The following is a 15,323-nucleotide window of genomic DNA, read 5'->3' as shown; positions in this document are numbered from 1 at the left end:
TAGCGTGGCCGACAACAGTCTCAGAGGAGGGTGGAGAGAAAATGTAGTCTTGCACAGGGACACAGGCCTTTTTTCACAGAAATTCATGCAAAACACAGCGTATTAATGGCGCTTGTGCTCTGCTAGGATCCAGTAAGTCAGTATATAAAGGTAGGGGTTTATGTAGGAGTTAAGGTTTAATTCAGTCATGGTATTTTTCATAGCGTTTTGAGCGGAAGTGCCAGCGAGCAGGGTCAGCTTTTTTTCTGTGTTTGTCCCTGTGAGTAATTAGGGGTGGTTTCCTTAACAAGAAGAGCTCCACCTCGGAGGAAGTAAATGTTGTGAAAGCATTGTCCTTATCTGTGTTGTAGAATAAATCATGGCGAAGTGCAGGAACCTTACCCCTATATGCACCGAGATGCCTTATCGACACACAGTAGCCCCTACTACCAAACCTCCAGACAGCTCCGTGACTCCCGGAGCATGCCTCCCACCCCCCAGCTCACCCGCAACGCCTTCAGCAGTATCCAGCTCAGGTACAGTGTTCCTGACCTTCCGTTCAACACATGCAGTTATATGCCAAAGTTTCAGCACTCGCGGTCAAGTGCATATTTTGCTGCCTTTCTAAGAGAAAATGAGCTAATCCTCTACATGACATGGAGCAACTTAAATATGTAACTTTGCTGCAAATTTTAGAGCACAATTTCTATCTAAGTGCTGAGTTTAAGTGAAAAAATAAACCAGAATGTATTATATGTGTCAAAGCATTTGCACAGGACATGTTTTTTCCTAGTATGTTAGATTCAGTAACAATAAAAAATAATTATGCATTAAAACATGCGTCAAAATTCAACAACAATGTGGTTTGATCAGGGGCCCCCAAACTTTTGGATACAGCCGTATCCATCCTGAACCAACCACCGCCATACGAACTGGAACAGAATATTGTTTAACCAAACAACGTTCATCTGTTGCCAGAGGATGAATTTTGCTGGCAACAGTTAAATCATTTTATCAGTTTCAGTGTGTAGAACTGGAGCCTGGAGCTTTGTTTTCTATCACTGTACACAATGAGAACTTAATACTGATTTGTTTAATCAAAGTAATGGTGTGACATATATTCCTATACTTATTCATTCATGTGTACACACACACATACACACACACATATATATATATATATATATATATATATATATATATATATATATTATGTATGTATGTATGTATATATATGTGTATATATTTTCCTGTTCTAGCACACGTAATCCAGCTAATCAGCTTTTTAACAAGTCCTTTCTGAGGTGAAGTGCATGCGTTAGAGCAAGAAACTGAATAAGTGGATTATTTACTATAGGAAGGTCGTAGACGGACAAATGAGAGGTTGTTCGTTTCAGAAGGATCTCAGGAATTCAAGAACATCAACGTTCTAAGTCTCAGATGTGTAATGAAGGAAATAAGAAAGTAAAAGTAAAAAAATAAAAATCAGGACAGGATACTCCAGGGCTGGGATGATAAGTTAAAAGTGAGTTTATAAAAGAAAAAGGAATGCTTTTGTGAAGATTTACATGATTTCCCACTTACCCCAAATGCAGTCTGTCAATCAAGACGTGTTTGGTGTTCAAACTACCCCTTTAATTGTCTTACTTGGTGCACTTCTTGTCTGTGTGTGTGTACAGGTGTGAGGACGACGGCCCTCATCACTTCCGGCAGCGCAGTGGCAGCTTAGAGTCTCAGTCTCTCTTCCCGGCAGAGACGGACGGCCCCGAGCCCGCCTTCACCATCGCTCCCCCGGCCCGCCGCAGCAACAGTACAGAGGTCCTGGACGACGTCTCCTCACACACCAGCCAGTCCAGCTCAGAATACTGCGTCACCTCGCGGGCTCGTGACCGCTACCGACGGAAGAAAGGCAATGTCTACGCCAACACGGGTAGCATGCCCAACCTAGCACAGAACGATACTCGCGGTTACGCCTACCCGTCACGGACACGGCCCACCACCACCGCCTATTACGTTACCGGATACCCCTGCTACCCGGAGCCTGAACCGTACGTCAACAGTGGCTACGTGTACGAGAGTGAAGTGGAGGGGCACTACAACGTCAATCCTTCCTACCACGTGCCAGCCTATCCCACGCATGACCCTTATAGGGGCTACGGGCAGGACGAGTTAGATAGCATGAGCCAGAACCCGTACGCCACCCTGAGGCAATCGAGGAGCCGGCCGCCGTCCAGGAACGAGAACGTGACAAAAAACATACAAAAGGCTATAGTGGCTGAGCACTTGCGAGGCTGGTATAACCGGAACACAGGGCACAAGCAGCCGGCCTATGACTACGACAGGGGACCACAGCACAGCTTGGCCTACAGGATCGCACCTACCGCTTATGGCTTTAATGACCGCGCCACCTCTTACTCATCGGGTAAGGCTGCTCACACCGTCTTAACGTTTCAGTGGAACTGAAGTTCTGTGGATTCCTAAAATAAAACGTATATAAAGAAAAGGTTTTGAAACAAAATGCTGAGACTAATTACACAATCAAGTATGATGTATAAGCATGTATTATAATGTGACAACTTCTATATCAAGGCTCTTAATGAATAGCTGGTAGTGCTGAGTTCTCTGCACACAGATGCATGAGAACCTGAAATCTAATCATAATGCTGTCTACGATGGGGCTAAACAATAAATCATTTTTATATTGAAATTACAGTTACAGTGATCTTGGAGGACAAAAACAGCCCAGAACTTAATTCATCGAAAATGATCTCATTTAAATCGCTGGCACAATATTGGTCACAAAGAATCTCAGATATTTTCCCCCCAAACTGTTCAGCACTAGTGTATGGAAGTATCACCCAAGCCATTAAATCATTGCTAACTCATAATAAGTAATGTGTCAAGGTTTGTCTTATTAGAGTCTGTGGCACAACGTTAATTCCACAACTCTTTCAGTGTCTTCAGCAGTGAATGCGAGCAACTGGCGTAGTCACCTGGCCGTGGGCTTATCAGAGTGCAACATGCCTCATCACCCCCAGCACACATACAGCTACAGCTCAGTCCAGTACAGCCACCCAGCACACAGCAGGTAGGACCCTCTGGACCTCTTAACCTCTCTACTTCTTATCCCTTACATCATCTGTCTTAACCACAGGGTCAGGCAGCTCCGTCATCAATGGACTCCATGAAGATCAAGTCATGTTGGATGGTTCCACTGTCCTATTTAAGCCACGTTCACAAGGATATCTTTGGAATCCATAAAAACACACATTGATGCGCATGGCTGGTTTGTTGTAGTCATGTTTGTAGGAGAAGAGAGACCTTTTTTCAGTTTTTACCCACAACTGCTTGTGAGGATCCATGTTTAATTCATTGATCCAACTGCCTGGAAGCCTCCGCTGCTGGTTTAAGCTGTTTAGAGAAAGACAGTTTTACTTTTTGGACCTGAACTGCCCAACTGTGCTGGTAGTTGCAGTTTTTCACAGAAGGAAGTGACATTGCTGGCCATATAGATCTTCAGAGTTGGATTGCACAACTCTGGATGTGACCTGAGCACAGCAGTTCCTTTTCCATCTTGGTCAACATTGACGTGACTGACTGACTCACCCACGACCATCTCCGGTTGGCTGACGCATAGTTATGTCAGAGAATGTACTGTCAAAAGTTCAACTCTGGTAAACTTTTTCAGTGGGCAGCAGCTTAATTTTCACACATTGCTGTTCATTCCTAAATGTTTTACATTTCGTTGCTGTCGGAAAGCAAAACCTTGTATCTCCAAAATGTTAACTTTACAGGAGAAGGAAAAACGTTCTCAATTTTGATTGGAAGTTAATGGAACTTGATTTCTTTCCAAGCACTTTTGGAGCATTTCTGTTGGTCCGTTCATCATGAAATTGTGGCATGTTGTAAAGTCCAGCTGCTATTTTCAGATTCTGTAAACAAGTACAAAACGACAAAAATGGAAATACGAGGTTTTGTTCCGACAGCAGCGATTTACTGAGTTGTAATTGAAACCACTGGGAGTAGATGTGCTTATTATGGATACCAAAATGTCCTTGTGAACACAAACTTACTCATGGCTTTGTGTTTTATTACTGTGTAATAAGATGTGGTTAGGTAGGCTAATTGCTCTGCTATAGGTGCTGTAGGGCATGGGCCACAAATATTGGCTGCTTGCCTGAGTTTGGTTTATAAGTCAGAAGAGTTTAGGACTGTCCTCACAGACCCTGCCTTCACACTGTGTTCTCCCCAATGCCTGCCTTTCTCTCTCTCTCTCTCTCTCTCACGCTCTTTCTCTCTCGTATAGACATGTCTCCAGTCCACACCCTAAATCCTCCTGGCACTGCCCTTCTCCTCCCTTCTCCCCTCATGCTTGTTCTTTCTCCTCCCTTCCTCCACCCTCTTTTCTCCGCTATCGGGCGGATCAGTCGGGCTCTGTCCTGCATCCCTCTGGTGGCTCCAGAAATGAAAGGCTTAATAAAGCTTCCTTTGCTAAATGTAGCCCTTGATAGTAAGTAAAAAAGTGTGCCAGCCGTGGTGGTTTCCTCTGCATTTGGTGTGTCTGGCTCAGGTTTTGTGAAGTGAGTTTCTGGAGGGTCGTTTGTGCTCCGTGTCTCAGCTGTTTGTGGAGTTTTTTTCAGTTGATCCTCCTGTGAAAAACGTAACTGCATGGCTTTTCTAATGTCTCTGTGTTTCTCCTGACAGCATAACCTAACAAAATGTCTACGGCTCACATTTCTGGTCGTGCTTGAATAGAGAAAACATATTAATTGTGGGCAATATGGCAAAAATATCATGACTCATGATATTTGAAGACATTTTCTATTATGTGTTTGTGTTGTGGTATTTAGAATTTTTTTTTTTTTTTAAATGTTTAGATTTTCTTGTTTAGGAACAACAGATAAAAGGCACTGGCAAGACATGATACCTTATTAAAAGGCTAGTAAAAATTGATTTTAAACTATTTAAGAAGAAACAGTAGTGAAAACCAAAGATTTAATAATAAAAAAATTAATTCAAAAAATTATAAAGCAATAGAATGACAAAGGGCGTTTTTCCACTGGTCATCAGTCCAGTACGGAAGGTTCCAGTTTTACGATTTTTGGTATCTGCTCAAGAATGATACCGATAGGACCTAATGGTACTCGTGTCTCTTGAAGCTGAAGGCAATAAGTAATTAGCCACTTCTTTACAAGTGAAGATAAAGTTAACAAACACTGTTATGTCATTAATAAATGCTCCACACTTACAAGTGAGAAAGTATGACGTGTCAATTTTTGGAGTTATTCCCTTATTCAAGATTTTACCCATAGTTCTGTTTAAGTGTGGACATTTTTGTGAGTTTGCACATAGAACACAGTGCAGCATATTATTTTTATGTCGACCAATAAGTTAAGATAACTAACAAGGAAACTAGCTAGTTATTAGCCGAATTAGGACACTAAATACAGTCCATACTTACTCTGTAGACAGTATACGTCTGTCCTTACCCTATAGACACTATATACAGTCTATACTTTCTCTATACACACTGTATACAGTCTAGACTTACTCTGTAGACAGTAGAAGTCTATCCTTAGCCTATAGACACTATATACAGTCTATGCTTTATACACACTATATACAGTCTATACTTACTCTGTAGACAGTAGAAGACTATCCTTACCCTATACACTATATACAGTCTATACTTACTCTATACACACTATATACAGTCTAGACTTATGCTGTAGACAGTATACGTTTGTCCTTACCCTATACACACTATATACAGTCTATACTTACTCTGTACACACTATATACAGTCTATACTTACTCTGTAGACAGTAGAAGACTATCCTTACCCTATACACTATATACAGTCTATACTTACTCTATACACACTATATACAGTCTATACTTACTCTATACACACTATATACAGTCTAGACTTATGCTGTAGACAGTATACGTTTGTCCTTACCCTATACACACTATATACAGTCTATACTTACTCTATACACACTGTATACAGTCTGTACTTACTCTGTAGACAGTATAAGTCTATCCTTACCCTATAGACACTATATACAGTCTATACCTAATATACTTAGAGTGGCATAAAATGACAGTGAAATTAATCTTGGTTAATGTGAAGGTTCCAACTGTCTCTCAAGCAGGTGGAAAAATGAAATACAGCTAGAATCACAAGTTCCATTGATTCCTGACGGGGAATTATGGCTGAACGATTAAGATTCAGGCCTGATTTATTTTGGCCAAGAAGATCAGAATATCCATCTTTTTGGCTTGAGGCTTGACCCCTGAATGTAGTGAGCCAAACTGCCAGTAAGTTGTGGTTGTGATGCCACAACACATGGAGGTTTGGTTGCCTCTGATTGGTCTAAGTTTTCTACAGGCATTTCGATTTCTTTTCTTAAAACAACACTTTTGCTAATGTACACACTTAAAATAAAAGGTTGTTCAAGGGTTCTCTATTAAAGAAAATGGTTCTATGTAGAACCATGAACACTCAACAACCCATTTGTGTGCTTAAATGGTTCTTTGCATGGTAAAGTAGTTCTTTAGATTCATGGAGAATGTGCTGTATATGGTTCTATATAGCATCTTTTTGAAAAGGGTTCTATATAGCAGCAAAATGTTCTTGTACTGTTGCAAGCTTGGTATCATAATAGCAGAACCATTTTTGGTGCTATATAGAACCACATGCAACACATTCTCCATTAATCTGAAGAACTATTTCACCATGCAGAGAACCATTTAAGCATGCAAAAGGGTTGTTGAGTGTTCGTGGTTCTATAAAGAATGACTGTCTTTGCTAAAGAACCATCTTTTTTAACCATGTAGACTATTAAAAAAAAAAATGCAGCTCTTGTCTTATTGTGATTTCGATATAAAAACGATTAATCTTTCAGCCCTACTGGGAATGTGCAGTGGAAAAGCGCCCATAATAGGATAATAACTTATACCATGCAGTTACAGTTCTTGGTTCTCTGTAATTGGTCCGAATTGTTCATTGTTATAGAAATACTGACAATACACACGATATACTTGGAAAAACTTAACATGACACAGTTTCTCTTGATAACTAGGGATGCACATTGATATTGAATCCATATCATTCATATCAGTATACACTGATAATTTGTCAGTGATAGCTTTAAAAATATATTGACATCGAACAGATGTTTAGCTTTCACCGATGTTGTATCACGTATTTATTCTAATCCAGAAGTGTGGAAAAGTTCAGGCGTTGCTGGACTTCTGCACTAAATTATCTGCCTTTTATTCATTTTACTGCATTTGTAACTCTCTATAAATAAATGTTGGATTACTCTGTAACGCTAATGCAGATAGATTAAGGCTACGTTCACATTATAAGCCTCATTTCTCAAATCCGATTTTTTGCTCAAATCCAATTTCTCTGACTCGATTGTTCTCCTTTTGGTAAGTGATTTCAAATCTCCGACTCAGTAACGTCACGTGAATGAATCACGTTCATCATCAGCACAAACTAACGAGCAGAACGAGCTTCGCTGTGAAGATAATTAACTCTGATCAGCTCTCAGCTTCATTATTAGAGCGAGACGAAGGAGAAACAAGTGAGATGTGTTGCTTTTCCACCGTTTACAGGCTTTAACTTCTGTTCAGCGCTGCTGCCATGGTAACGCTGAATGATGGCGCACGCGCAGTGGAAAACATCACATTAAGGTCGCAAGACCACGAATCTATACGTATCCGATCTAGGACCACGTATGAAAGTGGCTCAGGTCGGATTTGAAAAGATCTGATTTGCGCAGATTTACGCAGCCCTGAAAACATCAGATCTGAGTCACGTTAGGGCAAAAAATCGGATTTGTGCCGCTTCAACCTTGTAATGTGAACACAAACTCTACATTAGGTGTTGTTTATGTATCGGCATCAGCAAATATGTACATGAAAAACATCAGATACCAGCATTGGCCCTCTGTTCTCTTATTAGTGCATCCCTAAGCATAACATATTGTCATACTGTCCACACTAAACACACACAGACACAAATTAAGACAGAGAATTATGTTTTTATCTGACTAACCACCATCCCTTCCATGCCAGCCGTGACCCCCATCTGCTAGCTCCACCCCCAGGGCCTCTCATGGACAGAGCTCCACCTGAGTTTTCTAGGAGGAGCCCAGCTCCAGGACCTTTAAACATGCCTGGTGCTGTTGCCAGTGGTTATGACCAGGACTATTATTACACTCAGTGCTAGTGTGAGACTCACAGCACGAAAGAATGTGGTGAGCTGCATACCAAACCTACTCACACTGACTCTCTAACTAGAGTGCTCAATCAACCATTGACACTCACAGCGCTTTATTTCCTGATGCACCAAACCTGTCTGGCAGCTCTTTTATCTCTCTAGCTTTTTATTTCTTCTGCTGGATAGATTTGTGTGCTTGCTGGTGGTGGCTCGGTTTCTGTGTGTTTGGTGTGAAGTGGGGGAAAAAAAAGGTGGGGTCTCGCTTTTGCGGGCGAACACGTGACCCCAGCTCTGTGTGCTTTGATTGCTGTGTGCGAGTCATGACTCGCTGTGTGTGCACGTCCTGCTTCAGGTGTGTGAACATTTTAACCCCGTGTTGACCAAGCCGCTAAACTCTTTGTCTATGTACATTAAAAAAAAAGGTTTAAAGGGCTCATATCCTACATTTTTACTGAGATCCACTTATAATATTGGTGTTTTTTGTTTGTATCAGAAACAGTCGTAATTCATTTTTACCACCTCTCTTTACCCCTTTAATATCAAACAGGCTTTTTTTGTTACTGTACCTTTAAGACTGATATGTGTAAAATAGCTCTGTCATGATTAACTGTTTCAAAATGTACCTCATTCAGAAAGCAGTCCAGACTGAAACATTCCTGATAGCGTCAGCGTGAGTGAGCAGTGCTCAACTGCTTTCGGCTGTTTTAGGTGGATATACAGTCATACGCAAAAGTTTGGGCACCCTGGTCAAGTTGCGTGTTTTGTTGATTTTGAAGTAAAAAATAAGTTGAACACATCCTCTACAGAGAAGACACTTCTGCACATTTTAATGCTCTATTGCTGTTTATTTGCTGAATTTAACACACTGGTGGAAAATAAATAAAATGTCTCCTGTGCAAAAGTTGCTGCACAGAATGGCGCATGTTAAATTTTTAATATCCTAAACCAGGGGTCAGCAACCCAAATGTTAACAAGAACCATTTTGTCAAATTTCAACAAAAATTTAACCGTCTTGGGAGCCACAACATTTGTTGTCCATTTTATTGAAGTAACATTTTACCATTTTGGTTGTAAATATGTATCAGTATGTGGTAATGTACAAGTATAGGCTAAAAATATAATATAAACAAAAATCCAGACTTACTTTGCTCTGCTTTAAGCTTAAGCTCAGCTATAATTGGTTTTCTCGCATCTCTGTCAGGAAACTGTTCCGCAAAAGTTAAATAGTTTCTTGTAAAATTGTCTCTCAGCGTTTGACTATTTACAGGGCTGAAGTCAGCTTCTCATTCATGAGCTTCTTGTTTGAATTTTCCCGTTCCACCTTAAAAATGCATAAGGCACCAGAATGTAGCCAACTATGTAGCTAACTGTTGCACCATTTAAGATGGAACGTGAAATTTTGAACGAGGAATTTCCTTCAGGATCAATAAAGTATCTATCTATCTATCTATCTATCTATCTATCTATCTAAGAAGCTGGCGAATGACTTCAGTTTCGTGACTTTTTCGTGTTTTACAGTTTCTCACTGCAGATTAGACGTATTAGGAAACCAGCTGGAGTGATTATAAATGCAAATAAGTCCATTTGTCTCCAAATTATCGATGCTGGTTCTTAAATCTTTCTCTATGCCTTTTCGTTAGCCAGATTGTTGTCTGCATTGCTATGGTGACCAGCAGTCTGCACCCCAACCTTCAGGATTAAAGGGTGAAATAGCAGTTCTACATTAACTCCAGCGTTTAAGACCATTTATTATTAAAACTGTGTTAAAACGATCAGCAGAGCTTTATTTTACTGCAAAGGAAGATTATATTATTTTTACCATAGTATCTAATTTTGCTGTGGAGCCACAACAGAACAGTAAAAGAGTCCCATGTGGCTTGTTGCCGACCCCTGTGCTAAACTATCGAAATTGTGTTGCTGAAAATTCAATATTTATGTATGTTTCCTTTAGAGGATGTGTTATTTTCAACAACATGTAATTTGACAGTGTCCAAACATTTGCATACAACTGTATATGTAAATGGGGTTTTCGTGACATCACTGAACAAAGAATTCAAAACTGGCAGCTTAGTTTCCATATATGGACTGGGGAGTGAATATGTTTTGAAACTTGTTAACAGCATATGCTGTATCAAACTCTTTCATTTAAAAAAAAGTGAGAAATTCAGTTTTCCATGGTATGAGCCCTTTAAATTAGTCAACCGTCTAACTCCTTCAGGCCTGACTGTTGACTATAAGAACAGTTTGCTTTCTTAATTCTTCCTGTGTTGGCCAGATTTACTCAATCTCTCAACATCTGGGGAAAAATAGCTTTCCGTACAATGAATATAATCAGTTATTTGTGGAACAGTATCTCTGGCCCCACATTTCCTGTGATTTATTGCAGAAAACCAGGGGTTAAAACGTTCCTGTTCCTGTTCGAACTCCTCATACACATTTCTTATCACTCTTTTCTGTGTTCCAGGTCGTACATTGACGTGAGCCAAGCGGATGCACACATGAGCAGCCCAGTGGACAGTTTTGACTCTGAAGATCAGACACTTTACTGGCACGAGGACTCTAAGCCTGGAACTATAGTGTAAGGACTGAGCGAGGCCACCTGCAGCTGCTCTTCATGCTTCCGCGTGCCTTCTTCAAGTCCATCTCAATTTGCTTTTCTATGGGCGACTCATTCCAAAGCTGCAAAAGCAAAGGAATGTTACCAGGCAAGAGCCATGTGACTCTTTGGAGAGGAGCACTGCTCATTCCCTCTGAGAACAGATCCGAAACAGGCCCAGAGAGCTGTGTATTTTTGAGTGCGGTTGGCACTAGCACTTGTGTTGCAGGACTTTATCTACCCGTTGGAAATGCCTGCGGAGTTTTCTTTGGGGTTTAATATCGATTGATATTTGAGCCAAAAAGCCTGAACTAGTTCTCCTGTACCACAGAAGGATATTACACTAGTAAATCCACTGTATGGACACATGCAAATATTAATATGAAGGATTGAACCCAGGTGGTTTCTGTTGTCTGTAGTGTGAAAACCCCCACATGGACATTTTGCAGTCTTTTTTTAGCTAAATAACTTGAAGTCATACCCCTTATATTGCTACTGAGGTTATCTTTTGTCTTGGAATATTATTTTTTAAAGCTTTTATAAACAAGTATGCATACTCAAAAGTGCTTTGAACACAGCTATGAAAAACTAGCTTGTTCTTTCAGTGTTGTTTCTCTTCAGGGCTCCATCACTCCAGATAGTAAAAGGCTGTTTACACACCGAGCACGATTTGAAGAGACATTCGCATCAAAACTATCTTGCCGTTCCTTTGCTCCTCACGAAACAGGCAAGCTGAGCTTGTGCTGGATGCTGTCCACTTTGGAAAAGCAAGCAGAGTTTCTCTTCCTCATTCAGGAGTTGAAACTTCATGAATGCTTCCACTCACAGTTAGGATCTCAGCTGAGTTTGAGCTGCTTTCAGAGACGCATCTTCTCACGTGATGAAGCACAAAACAAACAGGCTGAACATGGTTTAGTGCAAACAGTCCAACAGTGACAATGGGCTACCTTCCAATTCGGAAATGTGAAAGTAGCACAGAGAGCTTTATTGCATCATTTCACAGCTAAAACTTTGAGTTCTTCCACATATAACTCGGATGTTTGTAGCCCAGTTTGAGCCCCGTTTAAGCTGCTTTTTGAGATTCAAATCCTTTTGATATTTGTACAAGGGTTCCATTTACAGGGACACAGCCAGTGCATCATTTGGTTGTTGCCATGCCAACACCAGAGATGATCGTGATCAGTCAGTGACTTATTGATACTGACGAAAAGGTCACAAAAATTGAACACAGGGTGAATAAATATCGCATTTTCACAACCGGAAAAATTGTTCATGGTGTGCGAGACATCAGTTATGCGCATGCTCTATTTATTTTAGTCCGAATAAATCGCACAAATAAACCTCTCTCGGTGTGTAAACGCCTTAATAGTTGCTTTTAGTTGCTGAGTTACTCATAACATTTGAATTCTTTGAAAGACACTGTATTGCTTTACACATCTGCTATGATAGGACAGCAAATCTGCACCCGTTCACGTTCGGCATGGTAAAAGCTAAAGGAGGAACGCTGCTTTTGCTCGGTGCTTTTGCTGTTTTCCTCATTCCTCAAAGCTTCGCATGCCTTCTTCGAATCATGAAGCTACTCTGCGTTCAGTACCGGAACTTTCATTGAATTGATTTCTTACATTTCTTTCATTCCTTGAAGCCCAAACCGTATTTCTACTACTTATTTTTAAATATAATACACCTGTGTGGATTTTTACACTGTACACATTTTGTCACGTGTTATAATATCTGACTGCATCTGATACTGGAAGGCCTGGTGTTCGCTGTCTCTCTCCAGCAGAGAGCTGTTTATGTATATGTGAATTTTGTATATAGACTTTCTTACTGTTGTCTTTTTTAGAGAGAATTTTTTTCTATGTGTTTTTTGCAAAGCATGTAATATATAGTAATCGAATTTGTTAAGCTGGTTCTTAGTAATTTGTATCAACAAAAAGCATTTGAATTAAAAAATGACCAACGTTCAAAAGATTGGATCAGAGTTTAAAGTGTTTATTCGTACTGACAGGCTGTGCATCTTTTGACTAACTACTATATCATCACTGTCTAAAGAAAAATATGTATCTCCATTTTTTTTGTGATTTTTTTTTTTTACATGTCTATCATTTGAGCACAGCAGCTGTTCTTTATATTGTGTGAAAAAATTATAGTAAATGGACCAGTAGAAATGCTCTAAAACTGCTTTGAAAAAAATATTTTTTTGACTTACGTTAAAAGTTAAGAACATTTTGCCCTCTGCTGTAAAGCTGCTGTTGTAGAGACACTTGTTTTTCCTTGGACAGTGATGATATCATTTGAAAACCACCAGCTCTCCTGTGTGTTATTTGAACATTTCCTGATGAATAGAACAATAGAAAGACTCCAAAATATTATTACATTATAATTATATAATAATGGTATTATAATTGTTTTTTCATTCTCCTGAAAAGTTACCATTTTGGAGATGAGGTTTTTGTCTGACAGCAATATGAGTAATAATTGGGTTATTGCACACCAAACTCACTTTGATCACATCAAAGGTTTTTTTTCTTCCCACAAGAAAAGCTAAAACTTAAGTTATGCAACCATGCAAAATTTCAAAATTGTGCTCCAAATAGTTTTTTTTTTAGTTATGTGATTTTATTTATCTCTTTTTTTAAGAATTATTGAACTGGGTTGAACTGTTAAAAGACAGAAAAACGGATTTTATGCTCTGATACACCCTCCAATAATAAACTTGTTTTGGGAGTTTATTAACATGAAACCAGCTGGTTTAATTTAAAACATCGTTCTTGGCTTCGTGTTTTATACCTGGTTAATATTTCAGCTCGGTTACATCATTCCGTTAGAAGTTTAAAATGCTTTTGGCAACTTTAAATGGTTCATATTGTGGTAAAATGCATTTTAAATGAGCCTGATGTAATATGTAAACATTGTTAGATTTTCAAAAGCTATCATCGACCCCCCAATCCAGAGTTTACATATGGATATATTTTTGTGATCTCATGAAAACCAACACATTTACAAACCCACCTATTCAGCCTATGGCAGTTTAGTTTGAATGAGGCACAGTACAGGGCAGCCACTCAGAACAGAGCTCATTTACATGAAGGCACAGTATCAAAAACAGCCTGTTTTCTTGTAAGGGATAAAGAGAGGTTGGACAGTGGTTAATTAAGAATGAATTATGGCTTTTTTTCATATATCAGACCTTGATGTATCAGATGCAAACATCCTTAGCGAACCACAAAAAAAGTAGTATAATGGGCCCTTTAAAGACTCATATCTAAAAACCTATTTTAAGTACAGCTTTAAAATTTTGCATATTTTTTTTCCATGGAAATCCATGGTGACCTGCCAGCTTCTGGATAAATTGGCGTTTCCTCCTCTGAAATTCCAGGAACATAGATATTAGTGGTAGATTACAAGTTCAGCAAAAGATACTGGAATGAATGACTCAAAAACATCTTTAGGATCAAAATATAATTGGATTTTTTTTATTTCTTGATGAACGATTAAAGCTCTGAACACTAACCAATTATAAACACGACTGTAACGTGAGAGAGACGTCTAGATAATAAAGAAATAATTTGAAGGAAATCTAGCCTGTCTCTTGAGCGTATAGTCTTCCTGAACTGGAATCGGTTTCTCTTTGTAATGAAGCTCAGTTGTTTTGTACTTTATGTGCAACAGAACTTGTGCTCTCATTATTTCCTTGACCTTTAACCCATCTAAAGCAGTCATCGGTTCCTTTAAAGAGACTGTAATTCTAAGAAGGCATGTTTAAACCCCTATCAGATTTATGGTCATATCTGCTGTCAGTGGCCAAACTTTGGTCACAGCAGGTGCCGTAAAACCAGAAGAACCTGTAAAATTGGTGACACACCCACTTAGACCACAGCAGTCATTCCTCTTTAAGATAAGCAAAGCCTCGCTGGAGCCAAAACCCGGCCTGCTGTGTTTACATAGCCGAGTAAGAGTAAATCTTACCTGCAGTCCACTTTTATAATAAATGTCCTATAGGAATGCTTATACTTCTGGCTGATCAGCAGAGAACTGCATAACATTAACCCTCACAGACCCTCTGTTGTTGTTTAAAGCACTCTATTTACTGCCTAGTTCTGACTAAATGTCATTAAAAATACATTTCCCAGCAGTCCACAGTCTAAACCGTATCATAACAAACAGATTAACAGTCTAAATTTCTCAGAATGCCAGATTTAAACAACTTGGTGTCCAGCTGATGTCCTTTTTTCTGTTTTGGAGCAGTAAATAATTGACCTGTAATATTTTTTGCTGATCTCTAACATGTTTAGGGATGAAAAAATGACAACAAACGATGTGTAAGCAGAAATATTAGCCTATTTCTGTGAATGTTTTAGCAGTTTTAGCGTTATTCACACACTGACCCCATTACAGACAAAGGGTCCAAATCCAGTCTGCACATTTTAAATTATTCCACAGCCCAAAACACCTGATCCAGCTCATTTTCAAGCCCTTTTTGAGTTGGATCGGGTGTATCGGGGCAGGAAC

The 15,323-nt window shown here is 39.5% G+C and overlaps 1 protein-coding gene across 4 annotated transcripts in view; it reads left to right on the top strand.

The window, feature by feature from the left end:
- frmd4ba (FERM domain containing 4Ba) overlaps positions 1-12,787 on the top strand; it is a 102,332-nt gene extending 89,545 nt beyond the window's left edge. For 2 of the 4 annotated variants that reach the window (XM_036571529.1, XM_036571526.1), the window contains exons 20-24: positions 351-515; positions 1,659-2,401; positions 2,935-3,067; positions 4,286-4,489; positions 10,680-10,765. In XM_036571529.1, the coding sequence (XP_036427422.1) occupies positions 351-515; positions 1,659-2,401; positions 2,935-3,067; positions 4,286-4,487 (1,243 nt within the window). In that variant the 3' untranslated portion in view covers positions 4,488-4,489; positions 10,680-10,765. Of the gene's footprint in view, positions 1-350; positions 516-1,658; positions 2,402-2,934; positions 3,068-4,285; positions 4,490-8,070; positions 8,253-10,679 lie in introns of all 4 variants that reach the window. The other 2 variants (XM_036571527.1, XM_036571528.1) reach the window with 2 other exon arrangements.
- Positions 12,788-15,323: the final 2,536 nt, after the last annotated feature.

The sequence above is a fragment of the Colossoma macropomum genome, unplaced genomic scaffold, assembly GCF_904425465.1.
Source record: "Colossoma macropomum unplaced genomic scaffold, Colossoma_macropomum, whole genome shotgun sequence".
Taxonomy (NCBI): domain Eukaryota; kingdom Metazoa; phylum Chordata; class Actinopteri; order Characiformes; family Serrasalmidae; genus Colossoma; species Colossoma macropomum.
This window is presented reverse-complemented; position numbering and strand designations above follow the sequence as displayed.